Source organism: Caretta caretta, chromosome 1 (genome assembly GCF_965140235.1).
Source record: "Caretta caretta isolate rCarCar2 chromosome 1, rCarCar1.hap1, whole genome shotgun sequence".
NCBI lineage: Eukaryota > Metazoa > Chordata > Testudines > Cheloniidae > Caretta > Caretta caretta.
In genome coordinates this window covers 99,971,491-99,988,981 of record NC_134206.1, presented here as the reverse complement: position 1 = coordinate 99,988,981, position 17,491 = coordinate 99,971,491, and the positions used below count along the sequence as shown (strand labels likewise).

At 42.1% G+C, this 17,491-nt stretch overlaps 1 protein-coding gene across 17 annotated transcripts in view; it reads left to right on the top strand.

Annotated features, from left to right (window-relative positions):
• Positions 1–17,491, top strand: part of DOCK9 (dedicator of cytokinesis 9) — a 331,662-nt gene that overhangs the window by 233,637 nt on the left and 80,534 nt on the right. For all 17 annotated transcript variants that reach the window (XM_075129522.1, XM_048854041.2, XM_048854093.2 and 14 more), the window contains 3 exons: positions 4,858–4,991; positions 7,507–7,621; positions 9,618–9,684. In XM_075129522.1, the coding sequence (XP_074985623.1) occupies positions 4,858–4,991; positions 7,507–7,621; positions 9,618–9,684 (316 nt within the window). The remainder of the gene's footprint in view (positions 1–4,857; positions 4,992–7,506; positions 7,622–9,617; positions 9,685–17,491) is intronic.

Below are 17,491 nucleotides of genomic sequence, written 5' to 3'. Positions count from 1 at the left end.
TGCTGCTGCCAAGCCAGTTTCCCCTCATTCTGTATTTGTTCCTTTGTTTTTTCTTCCCTAAGCGTACCACTTTACATTTGTCTTGAATTTCATGTTGTTGTCTATATCCCAGTTCTCCAATTTATCAAGATCCCTCTGAATTTTAGGTCTGTCCTCCAAAGTATTGGCAATCCCCCTAGTTTTGTGTCATCTGCAGACTTGATCAGTATGCTCTCTACACCTACATCCAGGTCATTAATAAAGAAGTGAAATAACACCAGACCCAGAACAGATCCCTGTGGAACCCCACTTGAGATCTCCCTCCAATCTGACCTCATTCCATTAATAGCTACTCTTTGTTTGTGGTTGTTTAACCAATTATGTATCGACTTAATGGTAGTTCTGCCCACATTTCTCCAGCTTGCTTTTCAGAATGTTATGTGGGACTGTGTCAAAAGCCTTGCTGAAGTCCAGGTTATATTATGCCCACCACAATCCCCCTATCCACCAAATGAGATACCCTATCAAAGAAGGAAATCAAGCTGATTTGGAATTATTTATTCTTGGTAAATCCATGCTGGCTGCTAGTGATTACTCCTTCATCTTCCAGGTATTTGCAAATTTAATGTTTTGTACATTGAGTAGTAGCTTCCCAGGTATCAAAGTCAGGGTCACTGGTCTGTAGTTCCCTGGCTTCTCCTTTTCCCCCTTTTAAAAGATGGGCACTACATTAGGTCTCCAGACCTCTCGGACTTCTCCTGTCATCCATGAGTTTGTAAATATCTCAGTGGCTCTGAGATTTCTTCAGCTAATTCCTTCAGTACTGTTGGATGAGTAGCATCCAACCCCATTGATTTGAATTCATTTAAATTAGTCAGAAGATCTCTCACGTGTTCTTTACGTATCGCGATCTGCATCCCTTCCCCTTTATTGCCTATGGTAACTTCAGTAGTCCTTTGGTCACATATTATTTTTTGTGAGAAGACTGAAGCAAAGTAGGCATTGAGCAGCTCTACCTTCCTATCATCTTCCGTTACCAGCCCACTCTCTCCAATGAGCAGCAGACCCGCACTGTCCTTGATCTTTCTTTTTAGTTTGACACATTTGAAGAACCCCTTCCTGTTGTCTCTAACATCTTTTGCCAGCTATAACTCATTCTTTGCCTTGGCTTTCCTGATTTTGTCCCTACATACTGCTGCTATTCCCATGTATACCTCTGTGATGACATGTCCCTCCTTCGATTTCCTTTTATGTATCCCTTTTGAGTTTTAGGTAGCTAAAAAAAGTTCTTCAACAGCCACTTCAGCCTCTTGTGGCACTTCTTATCTTTCCTCTGCATCAGGATAGCTTGATGTTGAGCCTCTAATATTTACTACTGAGGGAATTCTGCGCCACTGTAATTCATGTCCCCGTAGATTTCTTTGCTTCCCCGCAGAAAAATGACTTTCTGACAGGGAAGCAAAGGGAAGCTGCAAGAGCAGTCATGCACCAGACATGCACCAGTCATGCACCAGCTGGCGGAGAGGTAGACCCCAGCCAGTAGCTCCTACCCTGAGCCAGGATCAACTGCTTGTCCCAGCTGGGCTGGAGGCAGGAGAGGACAGGACTTCCTCTTCGTCTGCAAGGAGTGGCTAGGGCTGTGTCACACCCACCCCCAGAAACCTCCCCCAGCTGCAGGAAGCTCAGCATCCTCCCCTGCTTTCTGTCCCCATTGCTCCTCAGCTGCGGCGGGAAGGGGTCACTATACAGGGAACTGCTTCCCCATCTGCCCAACCCCCATGCATCCAGACTTCCTATACTCAGACATCCCCACCAAACCCCACCCCATTGACCCTCAAGCTCTGCATCTGGAGCCCCCTTGGGGGTCTGGGTGCAGATAATTGGGGGTCAGTAGCATGGGGGTCTTGATGTGGGGGCTCAGGGTGGTGCAGGGGGGTGGGGCTCGTAAGGGTAAGGGTTTGAGTGCATGGAGCTCAGTAGTGGGGTGGTCTGGGTGCAGGGGTGGGGGTCCGGAGGCAGGGCGTCTGTTCTTGATACTTCCCTTAGTAACATCATACCTCAAGATTCCCCACAATCTAGTATAAACTTGGTCTTCCTGAAGTGGCTGTTCTTACAGATATCCTTTATGTGGTTTAACAATACTTTTTCTAATTTAACTCAGGGATTGAAAAATCTCTCTGTTCACTTGGTCCCAGACTATCAAAGTTTGCTGCCCCTGAGAACATTTGTATTCAGCTTGGAAGATATTTATTATAAATTTTAGCTTTATCAACATCTCAGTTTGACAAAAGAAATCTAATACAGATCTGCTCTGATTCCTTCTCCCAGAAGTGTTGATGTTGTGACTTTGTATGCAAGACTGCACCTTTGCCCCCTTCAGGGGTGGTTAAGACCAGTTTATCACCCAGTCAGATACAAACTATGCCTTCCTGTAGTGATACTTCCAAAGGTGCTGGCATCTCTTCATTGGTGGATGGACTCACCTTTGTGTGTCCCAGTGAGTTTTTTCTTTCAGCTTCTCCATCAGACTACTCTCAAGGATGCATCCAAGCAATGATGTAGTTTACACCTAGGCAAATTTCAGGCCCACAGCCTATGGTCCCAGGAGGAATTGCACTTAAACATATTGGAGTTGAGAGCCATTCTTCTACCTTGCAAAGCGTGTCTGTCCATGCTCCAGAACACCACTGTTCAGATCCTAACAGATAGTAAGACAGCAATGAATTATATAAACATTTGACGGTTGCAAGATCTTCGCCTCTATTGGTAATCAATTCTCTTGTGGAATGTTGTAGTCATCATATCAACCTGTTGGCATTTCGTCTACCCAGGCGTACAGGACAATTTAGGACAGATTATCTGAGCAGGAAAGACTCCATCTGCAATGAATGGGAGCTAAAAGACTCCATTTTGAATCCAATGTTTCAGGATTGGGAAGTTCCCTCAATGGACATATTTGCTACATATGATAAGAAATATTCCATACATTGCTCACTAGGAGGAATGAGTCCAAAGTCTTTTGCAGATGCAGATCTGATTCTGTGGGATCATACAGCATGTTTTGCCTTTCTCTTTTCTCCTCATCCTGTTAATTCTCAGAAAAGTTTGTCAGGGTAAGGCTCAGGACAAGCTCCGACTTGGGCCCATCAGTTTTGGTTTCCCAATATAATTCACCTTTCAGTTTGTCCGTCTTTGGTTCCCCATCTTTCCAAATATCCTTTCTTAAAATCAGAGACTGGTGCTGGACTCAGACCCAAAAACTCTGCACTTGACAGCATGGAGGCTAGCTGGCTGACTCTGCTTGAGAAGTACTGCTCACTGACTATTCAAGTCTTCATTCCTGTTAGGAAAGCCTCTACAAGACAGGTGTGTGTGTATATATCTATATGTAAGTGGAGGCATTTTTCAGTATGATCTAGTCAGAGAACTCTTCTGTCTCAACTGTTTTAGACAATCTATTATCCTTGAAACATTGTGGTTTCTCAGTTCTGTTAAAGTGCATTCAGCAGCTGTTTATAGGTTTTTTTATTGCTCGGTTAAGTGGCTATTCAGGGGTTTTTTTGTTTTTGTTTTTTTCTCAACTATTAACTCTACAATTTCCAAGCCCTTAAAGGGGCTGGTTCATTTGTTAACCCTGGTTAAAGATTCCTTTCCTTTCTTGTGCTTGAATATGGTATTAATGTCTTTAATGGAGCCTTCTTTCCAACCTTTAACATGTTCTTTGTAACACTTTTCTATTAAGGCAGAATTTTTAGTGGCTGTCACTTCAGCATGTAGTCTGATGGAGTTGCAGACCAGCTCTACACTACACATCTATGTCAGTATAACTGCATCACTGAGGGGTGTGAAAAATCCATGCCCCCTGAGTGACATCGGTACACTGGGCTAACCCCCCATGTAGACAGCGCTATGTCCACAGGGGAGCATCTCCCGTTGACATAGCTCCTCCCTTTTGGAGAGGTGGATTAACTTAGCTTTCCCATTGGCACAGGAGCATCTTCACTTAAGAGCAACAGCAGCGCAGCTACACCCCTGTAGTGCTGTACATAAAGACAAGCCCACAAGTTTTGATGGCTGGGTCTCCGTATGTGGTTGTCTATAAGGACAGAGTTTTATGCTTAGATCACATCCAAAATTTCTGTGTTTAGGTTTCTTATACTGTGAAAAAGTTTCCCGTTCCCTTTTCAATTAGGGTGCACTCCGCAGGGCTCAAGCAACATCTCTCGGGATGTGTTAGGGGTGCTCCTGTCTTGGAACTCTGTAGAGCACCTACATGGCATTCTACTTATACATTTTACTAACACAGCTTCTCGATCAGATGCTCAGTTTGGCAGGGCTGTCTTGCAGTCATCATTTAGATAGGACTCTTGTCATCCGCTCGTAGATAGTCTGTGTGGAGAAATGCTCAAAGAAGAAAGAGATGACTTACCTCACAGTAGCTGCAGTTCTTTAAGATGCCTTTGTCCACATGGACTGCACTATGGCTCTTCTTCCCCACTGGCATAGAGTCCTCCTTCTGGATTTCAGTATTGGTGAAGGAACTGAGTGGCATTTGGGGTACTCCATCCTTTATGCCCATGGGCTGCGGGGCAGGAGGGTATGCAGGCCAAATGTGCAGCCTCTAACAGATGCTGCTGGCTAAATGATTCCAGGCTCAGACACATGGGTATGCACACCTCTAGAGCTTGATTACACTACGCAGCTTTTAGCGACAAGGCTCTTTTTTAAATGCATTGCAATTAAGATTTTATCAACTTTACTGAAAGAAGACAGACTTAACTTTTTAAAAATTTGCACTGAACTTTGAAAATAGTCCTCCATTAGTAATCTCTATAGTATTTTCTCTCTCATACATGTGTCTTTCATGTTTTTATTTAGCTTCCCCATATACCTCATCGACTCCAAATGTTAATTGTGTAAGACATGCTGACTCAAGAGGGTCTCTTATAAGTACAGATTCAGGAAACAGCTTCCCAGAAAGACATAGTGACAAGAACAATTCTCTTGACAAGGTAAAAAATAATTAAGTCTTCACGTTAACAAATGTAATTCAATGTCATTAGGAAACCGTCTACTACATAGTAAGAAATCAGTCCAGCTCCCATTGGAGTCAATAGAAGTTTTCTTGCACAAACTCCCTTAGGAGTTGAATTGCATTCTGAATGTCAGCACTGATAAAAACATGAAATAACATCATTTGACAGTGTTACGATACATGAAATTGTTAATTGCAAAATAAAAAGTAGTTACCATGTGGACTAGCTATTTTGCACTGCATACATCAAAATAATTTATAGAATATGTGAACAGATGTTTTTATTAAAAGAAACATTTTTAGAAAATAGTTATTACTGTTTTCTGTGCTGGAAAAGGGCACTCTGATCTACTAAAAGAAACATCTTAAGTTTTGCATTCAATAAAGCAGAACAGAAAATTTAGGGTGGGATTTTCAAAAGCACGTAAGCGACATAGGAGTAAAAGTCCCACTGATTTTCAGTAGGAATGATCCCAAATCACCTAGAGTGGGATTTTCAAAAGTGAGTAAGGGCTAATCTTCATACCATTTGTGCACCATTTAACTAAATCTGTTTAGAACAGATATAATTAAATTGTTAAGACTCCCACCTATGCCAAGTGGAGGACACTGCTAGATTGATCTGAGTGTTTTAAATCATTTTACTTTAAGCCAATTACAAACCAAAAAGCTGCCGTAACTGTGAGGTATTCATTTGTGTCTGATTTTAGCTGATGTTAACACTTAATTTTTTTAGACCTTGTTGTGCGTTTCACAACATATGTTAACTTTTTTCCACTTGACCCTAACCCACCTTTGTGTGGCAGAGGGAGAAACTTCGCAGGAGGCATTCTGCTCATGCTATGCACTTTAGTGAAGATGAAGAAGAAAATTGCCACTTAGCAAAGAACAGCCGTGTTACAGTGGACTTTTCACTTCTGACAATTCCAGCTTTACCAGAGAAAATGTTGCATTTTGCGCTCTCTCTTCAGTTACAAGAAGTATTTTGGTTTTTGTACTTGATATAGTTAAGACTCTGGGTGAAGAGTGTGGTCAGTAGAGTTTTGCCACAGCTTTGTAGCATTTTATACCTGCTGTAAATATGATGGATCAAATACCAAAACAACTAAAAACTTTCATTACAATGGCACGTAGGTCCTAATCTTGCAAATGCATATGCATGTGCTTCAGTTTAAACACACAAGTAAACCCACTGAAGTCAATGGAGCTACTCACATGCTTAAATTTAAGCATGGGTATAAGTGTTGGCAGGATGGGGGCCTTAGCCTATGATGTGCCTATTTTAAGTAGACTAAACATTATTTTGTTTTCCTTTTTTCCAAGATATATGACTGAGGGGAAAATATATATTTGGACTAAGTAAGAAAATTCCTTAACTGAAAACATGTTCTGTAGGTGTATTCTGCTGCTAAATGGCAAAACTGTCACCCAACATTTAGTTAATGTTTGTTAATGTCTTAATTTGCAGTGTTCTGCTAATTAGTTGGTCTTTGGACTGGAATTTTCAAAGGAATTTAGGGGAGTTAAGTGGCAAACATTGAATTTCAATGGGATTTGGGTACCTGACTCTTAAACTCCTTTGAAAATCCCCGCCTAGTCTACCAGTTCAGGTTATTTAGGTGTTTTGCTTGATGTGGCTGCTGTTAATGTTTCCCCAGAATAATATTTAGTCCTATCAATTATCCACTGATTTTCTAACTTTCTTTTCAGTAGATCACTTGGCATCTTTGAATTTTTCACCACTTGTATAAGGATTTCATTAATAAAAAGCCAGAGCAATTTTTTATTCTCCATTGAAAATTGCCTATAAAGATCCTGCTTGCAGGAGGTGTATGTTCCTGCAGCATTGAATCTGAGCTTGCTAGAAAACCAGTGACTGCTAATTTTATATGCATGCTTCCTGGATTCAGATTACGGTTACATGGAGCCATGGCCTCAGCTTCATCCCAGTTCCTTTTCTACTGCTTCAGCAGTGATGTCAGAATCTTTGTTTTCCCCATAGTTAGCATTATACAGTATCTAGTTCCACATTCAGTTCCACTTTAGTTATTTTAATTTATTCCATGCCTGTTGGATATTTAATTTGGTCTCAGATACATATCCAGCTCAGTAATTTTGCTTTCCACAGCTCTATTTTGGATTCTCTGATGGCAGATTCCCAAGAGTTTAGGGTACACATGACTTACATGCTGAAACAGTGTCTGTCGTGGGTCAGCATTTCTGCTGCCTGTGTTGAGGAGCACTCATCAAAGGTGCTCCTTCTAAGAGACCTTTATACAAAGTCTTCAGAGAGCAACTGAGCTTTCTGAAGGCTCTCTTCATGGGACAAGTGCTCTGACTAACTGAGGCTGCTCCCGTGTCAGCTCTTATCCAGCTAATTACTCCAGTCTGAGATCCCCTTCTTTTCATAGGAGTTAACAAGGCAATTCAATATTAAGTTTTTAACTGTTTAAGAAAATGTTTCACTCAAATGTACTCCTATTTATTCTCAGAACCAGCACTGTGGCACTTTCGGAAGTTCTGTAGTTCGAAGTGACAAATTCGACCAAACAGAAATCAAAAGTCTGCTCATGTGTTTCCTTCATATTTTAAAAAGCATGTCTGATGGTAGGTAAACAGTGATTCTGTTTAATTTTGTAAGTTTACGAGATGGAGGGTTTGATTTATAGATCTACAGTCTTTCAAACTATTTTCAATAATGGCTGTGATATCTTGTTAAGCCTTTCATGTGTGAGTTGATGGTTTTACATTTCTTCTTGTTGTACTTGAATGATAAAATTAAGTCCCACTTGAAAACTTGTCCCACTTGAAAACTTGTAGTTCGCAAGTATTAATTATTCCCTTCAATAGTATATGGTTAGTTGAAGGTCTCAATAAACAAATATTTGTCACTGCATACGTCAATGTATGACTTTTTATTGGGTATTGGAGAGGAAGAATGGTCCAGTTTTTGGAGCTCTAAAATGGGACTTGTGAGACCTGAGTTCAGTTCCCTACTGTGCCATAGATTTCCTGTGTGACCTTGGGCAAGTCACTTAGTTTCTTTATGCCTCGGTTGCTATCTGTAAAATGGGAATAATCGTACTTCCCTACTACACAGGCATATTCTGAGGGTAAATCCATTAAAGTTTGAGGCAATCAGATATTTCCGTGATGTGGCTATCTCAGTAGAGCTGAGTGAATAGTTGATTTTTCAGGACAGTGGCCAAACTGAAAAATCTGAAGGAAAAAAAATTTGTTTCGGGTCAAATATTTTTGTTTTTCTCTTCAGGTATTTTTTACCCATTTGTTTGTTTGTTTTAAATAAATCTAGTTAAATTTTAAAACAAAATGGAGCTTTCTTTTGGAGGGGGGAGGTTACATTTCAGTTGGAACTATTTGCCCTGAATTTGCAAATAGTTTAGGTGAACCCAAAACTGCATTTTTTGGCTAATAAAGTATTTGTCCAAACAATTTTGTTGAGCTCTCCGTGAAAGTATTTTGGAACAATAGAAACTTTAAATATATTTATAACGTAAAATATTAATGAGCTGGCCAGTACAGTTATCAGAAATCAGAGTCACCATGTAACTTTCAAAGATTATGTAAAACTAACGTTAATTCAGAGTTTTAAAATAGTGACTCAACATTAAGAAATGCATAACAGGTGGCTGAAGTATAGTTTATAATATAAATGGGCGCTGTCTTTAAAATCTGAGAGACATAAAACAAGGGTGCAGAACATTTTTCTGCCTGCAACTCCCAAACTTCCCACATGGTTTCCTCTATGACCATACGTCTCAGATTTCTTTCGTTTGATTAAGTCAAAAGGACTGAGAACTGTAGTATGCAAATTTAATTTTTATCAGTTCTCTCTGCCAAATATAGCAAAGGTAGGTACTTACTTTCAGCACATACTTGGATATTAATTTCACATTTGATTTATGTAATGGTAAAAATGTGTACACTGTGATTTGAAAGTTTCATACATTGTATAGTCTCACTTATCGCAATGTCAGGGATGAGACTAGAAATGTTAATGATATGTTTAATATTTATTACATGCTTTACATGCAATACCATATAATTATTTGAATATAATTTTACATGCAGTAATTGCAAAAAATAAAACAAAACAAAAATATTCTTTTAGTGATTTCCTCTGGCCTTAAACTCTGACTTATATATTTTGAAATATAAATATATATTTAAGTAAACTACATAGTGTAAAACACTTTGTAGGAAACCTGCAAATGCCTGTTTTTTTCAATTATTCAGAGGTCTTCTATTTTTCTTAGAATTGCACAATAAACTATTGTCTGCATACTTTATTTTACACATATATAATAACTACTCCTGTACAAATTAATTCAATAGTATGCTATATATTCAATAAACATTTAATGCAGCAATATTCATTCAAAAGAATATCTTTGAAATCACAAGGTGGGGTTCAAAGGAAATTTTAAATTCTGTAGAAAATTGTGACAATTGTCTGCTCCCAGAAAACCCTTTTCTGGCCTTCATGAATTATCATAACCTCAAAGTTGAGAGCCAATGGCGCAAAACATTCTTATTAGTATTGTTGTTAACTACTTTATTTTTTAAATCCTTCATTTTCTAGATGCTTTGTTTACATATTGGAACAAGGCTTCAACATCTGAACTTATGGATTTTTTCACAATCACAGAGTGAGTTTGCTTAGGTTTCAATAAAAATTGTATATTTGAATTTGCTGGTTGAACTGTGTGTAGATTTAGATGTTTCATATTAATTCAAAGAATTACACCATCAATCAAAATTTAGAATCCCCATACTTAATTTTACATGCAACGTTACAGAATATTGCTAGTTCCACACTAATTTCGGGGCGTTAAGGCAGAAGCTTACCACCTTTGGCACTTGGTGAAGTCCTTAAATAGGCTGGGGCACTTAAAATGCTGCTAATACTCCCTTTGGAGTCACCACCTCTTCTGTGTCCCAGTTGGAGCCAGAACCGTTAAAAGTAAAGATGCAGTTACAAATCAGAAAATATGCCTGTTACTGGCTTTTTTTCTGAGTGCAGTGGTGTTGTAGCCATGTCGGTCCCAGGAGAGTAGAGAAAGAAGGTGGATGAGGTAACCTTTTTTTATTGGACCAACTTCTGTTGGTGAGAGAGACAAGCTTTCAAGCTACACAGAGCTCTTCCTCCGGTCTGGGAAAGGTACTTAGAGGTACTTTATTTCTGAATGAAGATAGGTTGGCTTCCCAATTTTGCCCTGTTCTCTTCCACATCACAAGAAGGGAAAGAGAAGAAATCAGATGGCCTCTCCTGAACAGGAAAACAAGTGTCCATCTTTATTTCCACTTGCTTCCAAGAGCTGCTCTGAATGCTGTGGTGGGGAGAAGACCAGGTGGAGAGCAGCAGCTTTGAGGGGAGCAGTGCAATAGCCTTTCTAAAAGGCTTTCCTGCCGTGCTCCAATCCGGATTGTTCTTCGTCACTCCCACAGCCTGAACAGGGCCATTGACACAGTGATAACCAGACATTTTAATGTTATAAATGCACGGATCAAAATGTGTGTTACAAAATGTGCTCTGTGCATGAATTTTCATCTTCAATTAAATATATACTTCTTCAAGTGCTGGTGCCTATGTGTATTCTGTTGTGGATACGCATGCACTTCGTGTGCCCAGAGTGAGAGAATTCTGGCAAGCAGTGTCCATAGGTCTGCTCCTGTTCTCCTCATGTTTCAAACTGAGAGTGTAAGGTGTGGGGTGAACCAATCACCTCTCCAGTTCATTCTTCTTATCGCATGGCTTGAATCGGCACCTCCAGTGCAGCTGCTTCTCTTAGCCTTCAACCTGCAAATATTTAAAAGGTTTTTGTTTTAGAATAGATTTGCAAATAGGTTTTAATAGTTTACAGTGAAGTATGTTAGATTCCTCATCCCAAAGCTCCCTCACCATCCCATACCCCAATACAGGTATGGGACTGTGCCCAGAGCACTGAGCTTTGAAAACAGTCTCTCCTGTCTACACTCCTTCTCAATGAGTGACAACCACCAATTCTGCCTAGACTGCTTCCAGGAAGTACACATCTCTGCCAGGTGCTGTATTTGTTGCTTCTCCCTAGCCTCACCTGTCAGGCATGGAAATTCTGGCTTAAAAAGCACATCATGGAGAAGGCTATTGAAGGCCCAGTCAGACCCAACCCAAGGGACCCCTGCCCATATAGCATCATGAATCAGTGAGGAGCACCCCTCCGACTACAAGGTGTGACTTAGGAGGGAGGGAATCCACATTCACACACCCTCCGTCAGGATCTCTTTGGAAAGGCAGGGAACTCTCCCACACATAAGAGCTGATCCCCATTTAAGTCTACATCGAAGAGGACAGATCTGACCCTGTCCAGGTTGACTAAGTCTTTGTTCCCAGCCCCCATGGACTCAGAACATTCTAAGCCTAAGAGCCATGACTAAAAGGATCTTTAGAGACGGTCTCTGTTGATACCAGCCCCACACTGGAGCCACCAGCGCTAGCAATATTACCTAAGCCAAAAAACAGAAGCCTGAAAAAGAGTACCCGTTGGGATCCTCAACCACAGACAGTACCACCAGTACACCATATGTCATCAGGACAGAGCCTCCCTGCATTGGCTCCAATGGTATGGGCAGACAGTATCCCACATACTCCAGGAAGAGCAAAGGACATTTTTGTTCTCTCTTCTTCAGTCTTCTCTGCTATCAGGACCTTCCTTCACCAGAGAGATCATGACTCCACAAATGGATATGGGCTGTGGGAGAAGTCTTTCATCATTGGGAGAATCAGAATCACCAGAGGAACTGTCATCACCTCCTCCAAGGGCACCAGTCCAGACAACAGCTCGAGAGGCTCCTGGAACCAACCTCCACTAAGATACCTTCCTCAGGACCAGTAGTACACCATGCGTTGGGGACTTCCACAACCCTCCTTTGATTCCCCTTACTTACTATGCTGGGACCTATATGCACACTACACAGGTTCAGTGTGATTCAGTAGAGAATCTTTCCATGCCTCCCTCCAAGGGAGCTATCAGAACTTCCTTCTGACCACGCAGAAAAGGAAGATTACTAAAAGACTGATGAGTCCTTGCACTTTTAAAAGGACTCCAGGGTAACCCTCCATTCCTTGGGACTATATGTACCTGCCCCAAAGGGGAAATACCACAAACATCCCTGCAAACCAAGTCTATGATTCACCAGTTCTATCGTCAAAGTCATATGAACCACCTCGTAAGATACAGAGGGTACAAAAATCATGATACCCTGCACCTCCAGCATCAGCATCATCTCAACTTCACCCACTGGCTAAAAGATAATTTTGATGGGACTGCTCAGGATTTGTGAATCACTGGTGATGCCTCCCCAACCAACCCCCACATATATTTTGGTGGCCTCCTATTACTCTTACTCCACAACTGGAGTGTAGTAACGTGGTGTTCTCAATATGTGGTTCGCAGACCCCTGGTGGACTGTGGACTATGTCAAAGGGGTGTGCGAAAGACATAAACTGAAAACTGACTAAATAGAATTCAACTATAAATACAGACAATAGATTTCCATAGGGGTCCACACCTCCATTCGAGATTTCCAAAAAGGTCTGCAGATGAGAAAAGGTTGAGAACCACTGTAGTAATGGACACATGATTGTTGGATATCATCATTCCAGCTACATAAAAGAGTTTATCTCCCTATCCCCTCCAAAAACCCCTTCCCACTTCTTTTTCATAGATCATTCTCATGAGGATCCTTCATCAGGAGGTAGGATTCCCTCCTCCAACAGGTAGTGAAAGAGTGGCCAACTCTTCAACATGAAGGAAAGGGGTTCTATTTGACATATTTCCTGGTACCAAAAAAAGGGAGGGTGGTAATTCATTCTCGATCTCCATCAACTCAGTGTCTTTATTTGCAAACATATTTCCAGATGATTACATTGACATCAATAATACAATCCCTGGAAAAGGACACATGGTTCACAGCTCTAAATATGAGAGATGCTTACTTTCACATGGACATTCATCCTGCCCTCAAAGATTCCGCAAGTTTGCGGTGGGCGCTGACCACTTTCAATAAAGGGTTCTCCAACTCATCCTAGCAACCCCATGTAGGGTCCACCAAAGTGGTTCTAGTAGCAGCATGCAGAGCAGTTTCACCATCTTCCCTTATCTAGATGATTGGTTTCTTATTGCCAAGAAGCTTCACATCAACCTCATTGATGCTTCAGCTCCTATCATCCCTAGGAGTCTGTGTGAACTTAGAAAAGTCAATCCTGACCCCAACACAGAATATAGAATTCAGAGGAGTGACCCTAGATTCAGTCAGGGCAAGGGTTTATCTCCCAGCCCTCAGCAACCTGATAGACCAGGTTATGTGCAACCCTTGAATGTCAGTGTGGATTTGCCTCTCTCTCTTGGGACACATGATTTCATGTGCTTATGTGGGCTTGGCTTTGAATGGTATATACACCAAGCAAACAGTATGAATAACATAACAATTCCCACCAGGGTGAGATCCTCACGAACATGGTGGAAAGATCCCGAACGAGTATGTGTTCGTGTTTCCTTTCTCTCCCGCGCACCCAACAAGACCATCATTATGGATGTCTTCCTAATAATCTGGGGAGCCCACCTGAACAGTCACATGACCCAGGGCACTTGGACATCACAAGAAGCCAGAATACACATCAATCTTCTGAAATCTTCAGGCAGAATGAGAAGCTTGCAAAGCCTTTCTACCATTCATCCAGTTTCACCATGTATTCATGTCAGACATCTTCCTTTTAGCTCTGTACTTTCCAGGAATCCAGAACTCATTGGCAGACAGCCTTTGCAGGCATTTCGATCATAAGTGGGAATTATACGATTCAGTAGTGCACAACAATTTTTACTTGGTGGGGAATCCCCACTTGGGACCTGTTCGTCTCCCAGACAAACAGGAAATGCAACATTTGCTGCTTTGGGGAGCTCAAGGAAAGCATTCCAGAGGCGATGCTCTCCTACTAGCTTGGTCAGATCACCTGAGCTATGCCTTCGCTCTTATCCCACTACTACTTCAGGTACTACGGAGAATTTGACGAGTCATGAGTCATCCTTTTTGCCCCCAAATGAGGTAGGCAATTCTGGTTTCCGAGTCCTCTACGAATGTCATCCCATCCACCTATCAACATCCAGTCCTTTCCGAATCTCTTGACCTAGGAGAGTGTTGGGCAGCCCATTCCCAAGGCACTTAATCTCATGGCATGATAGTTGGATGAGCATCAGGCCTACTGTGCTCTTGCTCTTAAAAGCCGAAAGGATTTCACCATGAAATGCTACCCAGCCAAGTAGAAACATTTCTCTATCTGGGCCCAGAAATGGCTTATATCTTCAGAAACAATGAGTATCCCCACTATTTTAGACTATCTTCTTGGTCTCAAGATGGCAGATATCTCCCTTAATACGCTGCAGGTCCACTTGGTAACAATCAACATGTCACCATCATCAGATGGCTACTCGATTTTTATTTCTGCCAGTAAGGAATCCAGGCCCACACTGGGACCTTAACTTAATACTTTTGATCCTCACCTAGCCTCCCTTTCAATCACTAGCTGTGTGCTCATGTCTCATCTGTCTATATAAGTCGTATTCCTTATTCCTGTCACCTTGGCCAGAAGGGTAGATTAGCTTGAGGCCCTAATGGTTGATTCACCATACACAGTATTCCATAAGGACAAAGTCTTGCTACAACTACACCCAAAATTCATTCTTAAGATATTTTAGACTTTCACATAAACCAGTCAGTTCACTCACCTGTGTTCTTTCGGAAGCCCCATACCTCTAGCAAGGAGGGGAAAATTCATTCCCTCAATGTGCAACAAGAATTGCCATTTAACCTGCAGAGAAAGAAACCAATCAGAAAGTCACCTAGACTATACACTGAGGTCAAGCTATATCCTCTGAGTATCTCTGTTGGTTCTCTGGCTGTATCCTACTCTGTTATCAGGTGGCTCAGCTTTCTGCATCACACGGAATAAGGGTTGACTATACAAGGGTGCAAGCAGCCTCAGTGTCATCACTTCAACAGGTTCCCCCACTTGACATTTGCTGAGCAGCCATGTCGAGTTTTAGCCACGCATTCACGAAACATTATGCTCTGGTCCAAGACTCCTCAACTGACACATTCTTTGGGGCAGCAATACATTCTGCATCCTCCTCACACCCTCCTTCTCTATGAGTAATGCTTATCAGTAACCCACAATGGAATGTACATCGGGACCAGTACTCGAATAAAAAAGGGAAGTTACATACCTCATTGTAACTGGAGTTCTTAGAGATATGTTGTCCCTATCTGCATTCTACTACCTGCTCTCCTTCCCCTCTGCTATGGATTGTTTGCTGTACAAAAGGAGCTGGAGGTAGCTGGTCCATGCCACCCCTTATAATTTCAGTTTGAAGCACTAAGAGAGCAGGTGCGCAAGTGTGGACCAACGACTACTGCATGCAAGAATTTTACAATTCTGGACCCATACAGTGCATGCGTACCCACAGTGGAATACAGATAGGGACTACACATCTTGAAGAACTCTAGTTACAACAAGGTGAGTAACTTCCCTATCTTTGGCATAATGTTAATACTAGGAGTCGAGCAACCCTCCCTTCCTTCCACAAAGAGTGATCTCAAATTTTAGGAAATACCCACAGACACAAGCCTGATCAAATAGGTGAGCTTGGCAATCAGGTTCTGAAGGTTAACAGATGTTGGCTGTTAGACCAGCAGAGAAACTGTGTTCTGCAGTTGAAGGCCTTTCACTGAAGTGCTGTACCAGCAGCCACTTCATGTAAAGCTAAGGATTAAGTGCTTATGCTCACAAACCAGGAAGAATTAGTAGGGGAAGCTAAAGTGAATGGGAACCTGGGAGGCAGTGACCATGAGATGGTTGAGTTCAGGATCCTGACACAGGGAAGAAAGGAGAGCAGCAGAATACAGACCCTGGACTTCAGAAAAGCAGACTTTTGACTCCCTCAGGGAACTGATGGGCAGGATCCCCTGGGAGAATAACATGAGGGGGAAAGGAGTCCAGGAGAGCTGGCTGTATTTTAAAGAATCTTTATTGAGGTTACAGGGACAAACCATCCCGATGTGTAGAAAGAATAATAAGTATGGCAGGTGACCAGCTTGGCTTAACTGTGAAATCCTTGCTGATCTTGAACACAAAAAAGAAGCTTACAAGAAGTGGAAGATTGGACAAATGACCAGGGAAGAGTATAAAAAATATTGCTCGAGGATGCAGGAGTGAAATCAGGAAGGCCAAATCACACCTGGAGTTGCAGCTAGCAAGAGATGTTAAGAATAACAAGAAGGTTTCTTCAGGTATGTTAGCAACAAGAAGAAAATCAAGGAAAGTGTGGGCCCCTTACTGAATGATGGAGGCAACCTAGTGACAGAGGATGTGGAAAAAGCTAACGTACTCAATGCTTTTTTTGCCTCTGTCTTCACGAACAAGGTCAGCTCCCAGACTACTGCACTGAGCAGCACAGCATGCGGAGGAGGTGACCAGCCCTCTGTGGAGAAAGAAGTGGTTCGGGACTATTTAGAAAAGCTGGACGAGCACAAGTCCATGGGACTGGATGTGCTGCATCCGAGAGTGCTAAAGGAGTTGGCGGATGTGATTGCAGAGCCATTGGCCATTATCTTTGGCGATCGGGGGAAGTCCCGGACGACTGGAAAAAGGCTAATGTAGTGCCCATCTTTAAAAAAGGGGAGGAGGAGGATCCTGGGAACTACAGGCCAGTCAGCCTCACCTCAGTCCCTGGAAAATCATGGAGCAGGTCCTCAAGGAATCAATTCTGAAGCACTTAATGGAGAGGAAAGTGATCAGGAACAGTCAGCATGGATTCACCAAGGGCAAGTCATGCCTGACTAATCTAATTGCCTTCTACGACGAGATAACTGGCTCTGTGGATGAGGGGAAAGCAGTGGACGTGTTGTTCCTTGACTTTAGCAAAGCTTTTGACACGGTCTCCCACAGTATTCTTGCCAGCAAGTTAAAGAAGTATGGGCTGGATGAATGGACTAAAAGGTGGATAGAAAGTTGGCTAAATTGTCGGGCTCAGTGGGTAGTGATCAATGGCTCCATATCTAGTTGGCAGCCGGTATCAAGTGGAGTGCCCCAAGGGTCAGTCCTGGGGCCGGTTTTGTTCAGTATCTTCATAAATGATCTGGAGGATGGTGTGGATTGCACCCTCAGCAAGTTTGCAGATGACACTAAACTGGGAGGAGAGGTAGATACGCTGGAGGGTAGGGAGAGGATACAGAGGGCCCTAGACAAATTGGAGGATTGGGCCAAAAGAAATCTGATGAGGTTCAACAAGGACAAGTGCAGAATCCTGCACTTAGGACGGAAGAACCCCATGCACCGCTACAGACTAGGGACCGAATGGTTCAGCAGCAGTTCTGCAGAAAAGGACCTAGGGGTTACAGTGGACGAGAAGCTGGATATGA